The sequence below is a fragment of the Nicotiana tomentosiformis genome, chromosome 6, assembly GCF_000390325.3.
Source record: "Nicotiana tomentosiformis chromosome 6, ASM39032v3, whole genome shotgun sequence".
In the NCBI taxonomy this organism is placed as follows: domain Eukaryota; kingdom Viridiplantae; phylum Streptophyta; class Magnoliopsida; order Solanales; family Solanaceae; genus Nicotiana; species Nicotiana tomentosiformis.
The window spans coordinates 62,016,515-62,024,913 of NC_090817.1; the positions used below are offsets into that span (position 1 = coordinate 62,016,515).

At 37.6% G+C, this 8,399-nt stretch overlaps 1 protein-coding gene across 1 annotated transcript; it reads right to left on the reverse strand.

Annotated features, from left to right (window-relative positions):
• Nucleotides 1–3,801: 3,801 nt before the first annotated feature.
• On the reverse strand, nucleotides 3,802–7,854 carry LOC104086084 (luminal-binding protein 4). The gene is made up of 8 exons (XM_009590255.4): nucleotides 7,647–7,854; nucleotides 6,506–6,773; nucleotides 6,206–6,420; nucleotides 5,860–6,102; nucleotides 5,128–5,607; nucleotides 4,892–5,046; nucleotides 4,706–4,788; nucleotides 3,802–4,596 (listed from the first exon to the last, which is right to left on the reverse strand). The coding sequence occupies exons 1-8, from the start codon at nucleotides 7,705–7,707 to the stop codon at nucleotides 4,098–4,100; spliced, it is 2,004 nt and encodes a 667-aa protein (XP_009588550.1). The 5' UTR covers nucleotides 7,708–7,854; the 3' UTR covers nucleotides 3,802–4,097.
• Nucleotides 7,855–8,399: the final 545 nt, after the last annotated feature.

Consider the following 8,399-nt stretch of genomic DNA (forward strand, 5'->3'; position numbering starts at 1 on the left):
TTCTCCTTGGGATATTCTGAATATATCCGCCTTCCTTTCTTGGACCTTTCTTTCTCCAACATGAGCTTTAATAAACGAATCTGTAAGTATTTCAAAAGAATCAATAGAATGCTCAGGTAAAAGAGAATACCAAGTTAAGATACCCTTCGTCAAGGTTTCGCCAAATTTCTTCAACAAGACAGATTTAGTCTCGTGCTGGGCCAGGTCATTTCCCTTTACATCCGTAGTGTAGGCCGTGATATGTTCTTGTGGATCCGAAGTCCCATCATACTTAGGAATATCTGGCATCTTGAATCTTTTCGAGATTAACTCTGGGGTCGCACTTGGTTTGAATGGCAACTGCGTATATTAATCCCGTCCCTTTAACACCAGCGGTGCTCCCGTGATCTGATCCATCCGAGCATGAAATTCTTTAGCTTTTTGGTTCATTCGTTCATTCATTTCCCTCATGAATCTCATGAGCTCGATTTTGAAAGGGTCGTTTGCGTTGTTGTCATTTCTAGATCCACTATCGATACCTCCTGCCTCGTTAAAATCGAACTCCTGTCTTGGAGCGTCGTTACCGGTTCTTTGAACTGTTTGATTTGTAGGGACGCTGGGAGGAATCTGAGCTCTTCCATTAGAATTTGTGGAAGCACCCGTTAATACCTGTTTCAACTATGTCATCACATGATCTTGTCTTGAGAGGTGATCCATAATTGCCCTTTATTGCTCTCTCAAGATTTTGACCGTTTCAACTACATGTTCATCGTCTGCATTATTAGGAGTTGGACTCCTCACATGTTGAGGATTTTGACCTTCACGAACTGGAGTTGTTTCATCTCCTTCATTGCGAGTTTCGCTGGTTGAATCATCACGTTAAAACATATCCTCATGTTCATTGTGTGCTCCAACGTTATATGAATTGTTGATATCGTTAGCTGTCATATCTGATTTTTCTTTTGCTAAGAAAGGAATCAAAATTTGTTAGTAACATATGAATAGACGGTGAGCGTCAAACTATTTACCCGTAAAACAGTACTGTTGAATTTGTAACGTGATTTATAGACACGTGAATTAATTTGACCTAGAAATATAAAATAAATGAGAACATAAATAAGATTATAAAATAAACTTTAAAGGAAATACAAGCGTGACTATGAATTTAGCTTCACTAGTAGCAAAAGCGAGAGCAAATTAAGAACAAAGTAAGAGAATAGTGTTATAGAATGAGAGCTGATTTTAGCTTTTGTGTACAGAATATTTCATGTCCTATATGAGTTACTAATTCTCCTATTTATAGCTCTATTTAGGGAGACAAGATTCCCAAATCAAGCTCCTGTTAACGAGAATGAAACCGTCATTGATGGTTGCATGGCGATTGGCTATAAATGCAGATATTCTCTGTAACGGCTGCTCATTGAATGTCATCCGATATCACCTCTTCAAATCTTTGTTATTGGTTCCCATATCTTCGGAATTCATCCAGTATCGGTCACATGCTTGTATCCGGTGCCAACTACTTGCTGACTCATATCTTACCGGTCTTTAGTTCCACGTATCATTTCATCATTTGTCCAGCTATCGCTAACCAGTTTTACCCCATGCAAAAGTATTTACGCGAATACATATTAGTTGTACTAGCAAAAGAATTAGGTATCTTTGTATACTAAGAATGACATGGGTCAGTGTTACTTCCGAACCTTTAAGGTGTTGAGTACCTATTAAGAAATAACATTAATCATAGAAATTATTTGACTAGATTATCCTTTGTATCTCATCAAATTACCCTCTATTTCTCCTTACACTTCATATATCATGTAATGGAATAAGGGTATATTTGAAAAGGATATTTAATGTCTTCTTAATTTCCAAAAGAGACTTTATTTTTGGACCAAATTGAGTTGGCTAAAGAGACACTTTTTTGGACCGAAAATAGTAATTTAGCTGTGAAGGTTAAGGTCAATATCCCTCATAGATTCTTTATTGGTGTTTGCTTCAAAGTTCTGAGAAAAAATTTCAAAGATTTTTTTTTCCTGCTTATTTAAGCTAAAGCAGCTTTAGAGTAGGAATACACGTATCTTAGCAGATTAAGGTATTACTATTAATTTGCTTCCAGTTTTCTTATTTTGTATGTAAAATGAGAGTGTAAAATAAAGATATCCAGCATTAATGTGTGTATAAAACCAAAAGAAGCTGCAATATTTTATTATGTTTAGCAAATGATGGTGGTATGTCCCTTGCTAGCTAGGCTGCCATTAGCTTTCTCTGATTTTGACATTGGACTTGTGCAAAAGTTTGACAACCCCATATCACTGGAAAGGGCTAATACCTCAAAAATATTATGATGTTCTTGTGCAAAAGTCATTGGTCATACTGATTCTCCAAAGCTGGTCTGCACGAAGATAAACGTGCTAACATGAAATGCTGGTCATCTTTCATAGAATAATGGAGGTAATTAAGGCTAGCTACCACAACGATCTGTTAAATTATATGCCCAAGATGGTAAATATTAATTCTGAACTTGATGTTTCTTTTTGTTCTGAAAATTTGACGATATGTTTATTTCCTTTTCTCCATTTGCATCCCTGTCAAGGTTTAACCGTTTAAACTAGGTTCTGAAAAAGAGACTCCATTTACATATAGTGATTACATCTAGCCATTGGATATTCTTTGGCTCGCTTAACATTTGACAACTTTAAAGGGAGCACGCCTATTTATAGAGAAAAGTATCTCACTCAGGTTCTTATTTCTTTCACAAAAGAGTTGCAGCAACCTCTAATAATGCTTGTTCGCAATGAGGTACATTTATCTCCCAATAAGTAATTGATTGGGTGCCTCGTCCGTGTCTATGCAAACTCTACCACACTGCCCGTGTTGTCTTTGTACCATCATATCCAAAATTCAACACCACATTCCTTGTGTGTATTAGAGTCCACCTTCCATTGGGGAATATATAGAGTCAGTGAGAGAGGGCGGAACCAGGATTTGAAGTTTATGGGTTTTGAATTTTCCACCGAACCCGTAACTCATTTTAGTTATGGGGTTCCCCGTTAAATATTTATACATATTTAGTGAATTTTCTAATACAAAATACAAATACATAGTTTAAGCAAAACCTACTAGATTCATCCGAACCCGTATCTACTTCTCTAGCTCCGCCTAGACAAGGATGCGACACCCATGTTCTCCAAGCCATCCAATCCTTAGAGTTAGAACTACTAATTCGCCATTCATGATAAACCCATATCCATCTTTGGTTGCTCTGAAGATGATATGCATACTCCAGTCCTAATTCAGATGATGTGCTCCACAAGACCACAACTCACCTACACAAACATGCTGGACATGTAATTAGAAGCAGCTTCTGGGCCATGAAACTTCTTGATTTCGATGATATCGAGATGCATAGCGCATGCCAAGTAAAATCTTACAATTTTCTTAATCCTTTTCGTTTGGTTTCAGGAATTCTACCCTGTTTTTCTTTTCTTTTTCTTTTTTCTATTGGTTTTTCTTTTATGTTACAATTAAAACATTACAATCTTCTCTTAATGGCAGAGGTGTGACTTATTCGATTTAAAAAATAAAAATAAAAAACCAACTCAGCTGCTAGCAGCATGACGGTTATGTTAGTTCCAGGATATATTTAAGCACCCATGATTTCCTGCACAGCAAGCCGGTTGAATTGGTATAAAATGCCAACTGAACAGAAGACTGATTCCTACGTTGTCAACTTGTCATAATTACTCCTTATTCTTTAGGCTTTTTCTTAAAGTTTCGGCTTGGGACAAAGTTAAAACTACTAAAATCATAGTTAAATGCTTCACTGCAAAGTTTAATTTTAATCTCACATCTGAAAGAATACAAAAGTTCCAACTCTAAATTGATGACTGTCTCTATACATGTCTTCCAAGAATGAACAAGAGGAAGGTTCTTTTGCCGTCCTTAATTAATCAATTTAGAATAACCAACTCTAAAATTGATCAATGTGCCTCATCAACGTCTTCCTCCTCATCTTAATCTATTTCTGATAGTCACTGTCAACAGGAAAATTATATGAGAAAACCCTGTGTATCCTATCACTTGTGATAACATAAAACTTGTAAACTAGCAATCATCTACAGCTCGTCATGATCATCATCCTCGCTAGCACCTGATTCTCCTCCCGGTGCTCCACCAGACTTCTGATACACCGCAGTGATTATTGGGTTGCACACAGCTTCCACTTCTTTCAGCTTTTCCTCATAATCTTCCTTCTCAGCACTCTGGTTGTCGTCCAACCATTCAAGCGCTTCTTTTGTCGCGGTTTCAATCTTCTCTTTCTCATCAGACTCTAGCTTGTCTGCAAGCTTGTCCTTGTCATTTATTTGGTTCCTCATATTGTATACATATGTCTCCAGGCTGTTTCTGGCATCAATTCTTTCTTTTACTTTCTTATCCTCCTCTGCAAACTCCTCAGCCTCCTTGACCATACGCTCAATCTCTTCTTGACTCAAGCGACCTTTGTCATTGGTGATTGTGATCTTCTCTGATTTTCCAGAGGCTTTGTCTTCAGCTTTGACATTTAGAATACCATTTGCATCAACTTCAAATGTAACCTCGATTTGAGGAGTTCCTCTGTTGAAAACATATGAAAAAATTTAGTCAAGCAGGCAATAATATTATTTAAGTCAAGCAGGCAGAGCAGCTCATTGGACATCTCAACTAGGTGCAGTTAGACAGGTACCTTGGAGCTGGAGCTATTCCGGTTAAATCAAACTTCCCCAGCAGTCTGCAGTCCTTTGTGAGACTGCGTTCACCTTCAAAGACCTGAAGGTAAGAATTTTCATGTCAGAAGAGTCCAGTCATAAGTCATCTCTTGAGACTTCCACAACACTTTGAGCTCACTAAAAAAATAGTTCTGAGGAGATACCTGGATTGTCACTGTTGTCTGCTGATCCTGATAAGTGGTGAAGACTTGAGACTTTTTAGAAGGAATAACAGTGTTTCTTGGGATCAGCTTAGTCATCACTCCACCAACAGTTTCAATACCAAGAGTGAGTGGAGCCACATCCAGAAGAAGAATATCTGGTTAAATTCCAGAAGTTATTTGTCAGATATATGTTTTTCTCAAAACACTCCATCAAAGGGATAAAGAAGAAGCAATACCTTTGGTTTCATCACCTCCCTCGCCACTCAAAATTCCTCCTTGTACGGCTGCACCATAAGCAACTGCTTCATCAGGGTTAACACCCTTGTTGGGCTCCTTGCCATCAAAATAATCCTTCAAAAGCTGTTGAACTTTTGGAATCCTGGTACTTCCACCAACAAGGACAATTTCATCAATCTGGGTTTTCTCCAGCCCAGCATCATCCATAGCCTTCTTAACAGGTCCCATTGTCTTTCTGAATAAATCATTGTTTAGCTCCTCAAAACGTGCCCGAGTAAGTGGTTCAGAGAAATCCACACCATCGAAAAGAGATTCAATCTCAACCCTAACTTGGTGTTGACTGCTCAAAGCTCTCTTGGCACGCTCAGCTTCTCTTCTAAGCTTACCCAAGGCCCTGTTGTCCTTGCTGATGTCCTTTCCGTGCTTCTTCTTAATCAATTTAATGAAGTACTCCATAATCCTCTGGTCAAAGTCCTCTCCTGCAATCAAGAAGCCATAAATGTGTTCAATGTGAATTGTGAACAAAGCTGATTTACACTCAGAGCTATTGAACTAGTTTACAACTTGAAATTCATCAACTAGCATAAATTTTCTCCGAGCTAATTCAGATAACGAAAGGAAAAAAAAATAACTAGTGGAATTTTTAGTATCACATCAATAAATGGGGAAAATATAGAAACCTAACAATAAAAAGTACAGCAATTTATAGAGTTAAGAAAAAGGGTGCTGACCTCCCAGGTGAGTGTCTCCATTTGTGGAAAGAACTTCAAAAACACCATTATCAATGGTGAGGATGCTAACATCAAATGTCCCACCACCAAGGTCAAAGACAAGGATGTTCTTTTCACCACCTTTCTTATCTAATCCATAGGCAATAGCTGCTGCAGTTGGCTCATTGATAATTCTGGCCACATTTAGTCCAGCGATTACACCTGCATCCTTAGTGGCCTGCCTCTGGGCATCATTAAAGTATGCTGCAGGATTTAAAGGAGAGGATGCATAAAAATCTCAGCAATGATATCACACAATAATTGGAGTAAAGCACAATCTATCCAGAGAAGGAGCTTTCAATGTTACCTGGAACAGTGACAACTGCATCCTTGATTTTCTTTCCGAGGTAAGCTTCAGCTGTTTCCTTCATCTTGGTCAGAATCATTGCACTGATCTCCTCAGGACTGAAGACCTTGGTCTCCCCATCTTTAATCTTAACTTGGATATATGGTTTACCATCCTTGTTAACAATCTTGTAAGGAACAAGTTTCATGTCCCTTTGTACTTCTTTGTCATCAAACCTATCAAATAGATAGGTTAGAGTCATTGATATTATATCACACAGACATTCAGACATATTATTTACAAAAAAAGACAATGCATTACTTTCTTCCGATAAGTCTTTTGACATCGAAGATGGTCCTCTCTGGGTTAACAGCGGCTAGATTCTTTGCTGCCTCACCAATCAGCCTCTCACCATCAGTGAAGGCAACCCATGAAGGGGTGATACGATTACCTTGGTCATTTGCTATAATTTCAACATGTCCATTCTTGTAAACACCAACACATGAGTAAGTTGTTCCAAGATCTATTCCAATAACTGTTCCCAACTTGGTAGCTTCTTCTGTGGCTATAGAAAATGCGAACAAGCACCCTGTAGAGAAACAAAACAACCAACTCAATACATTATTATGAGTTATGACTGTGAACATCTATAGTTATCACTTTTTTCCAGTTTAAGGGGCTAAACTACACCCTTTCCCCAAACAAAGGTCAAAGGAATATTCCAATGTTAGGACCAAATATAGCAATTTTTTTTCTTCTTAACGTCCTTCAGCGTCCCTTCATATCCAGGTGTCTCTTTCACATTTGTTTTTCAAAAATAGCATTGCTAGTCATTGCAATTTTTAACACATACGACAAATTTCTGTAGTGCTCCCCAGAGAGGAAGCTGGAAAGCTGAGAATAATAGAAATATCTCATTTAAAAGAGGTTTAAGAATATATCAGAAGGCATTGGAGGATTATTTTCGCAATCACACTTCTAGTAGTATAATAGGGTGGCTCTCGTATATGCATTTAATAAAACATGATTGCCCGCAAAAAGGAAAGGAATAGGAACTGAAAATTGAAACTCACTCAAACTTCATGATTTTTAACAATAAATGTATATATATATTTCCTTTTTTGTTTTTTTTATTAAGTAATCAGGATGATCAGAAATCAACTGAATTAGGCATTCAGTCTCTTGCATCCAAGTGATTTCATACCACTACCCTCTGAACTAACAGACAGGTAGTAGATCTGAAGATTGCAGAATATGATGGCAAAAACTGACTATAGTCTAAACATCTAAAAGTAAATGACATTAATCTATTAACCTAATTGTCGGACAATTGAAACTATCATTGCTAAACATGTCTTGAGCTGCTCAAAACTCATTCAAATTCGAATTTTGCCGGTGAGATTTGCATCAACCCAGGAAGGTAAATATCAATTGAAGATAAGATTTGCATTGAAAAGCTTACCGAACAAGACGATCCCGAAGACGATCAAGGATGCACGTCTATTCCACGCACCACCAGCCATTGCTCCACGATCTGAACACGTTCCACTTATCAACTTTCTTAAAACACAGGCTAACAACTCCTCCTTCGCCTCTCTTCTTCGTTCTCTATGACGGTTATGGACACTTCAAATATCAACTAGAGAACCAGCATACATATATATATATATATATATATATATATATATATATATATATATATATATATAAAGGGTTCGTCTTCCCTCAATTTTTTTTTGATGAAGGTGTCATATCTGATGACGTGGACCAATCAGATGCAAGTAGGTGAGAGTGTGAGCCAATGAGCAGTTGCCACTTTGCTTTAAAACGAATTTAGAGGTAAAAAGAAGTGTAAGCATGTCATGGGAGATGACATGGACCAATCAGGAGAGGAGAGATGCCAATCAGCTTCTATTTTCTGTTGGAAAGATCTAAACCGTTGGTTTCACATATTGATTGGTCGGTGACATAGGAAGGGTTTTCAGGTAAACCACGTAAGCGCTTGACATTTGGCGCCTAAAACCTTGCTTTGCTAGAGAGCAGAGGTGTGAATCGTTTGGTTCCGAGGTTATTTTCTAAAATTTGTACCATATAAATTTTTCGGTTATTCTATTATACATAACCAAAATTAGACTTTTCAAAATCGTCTCAATCATGTCGATTTCTCTTCGGTATCGGTACGGTTCGGTTAATTTTCGATATTTTTTTAAAATGT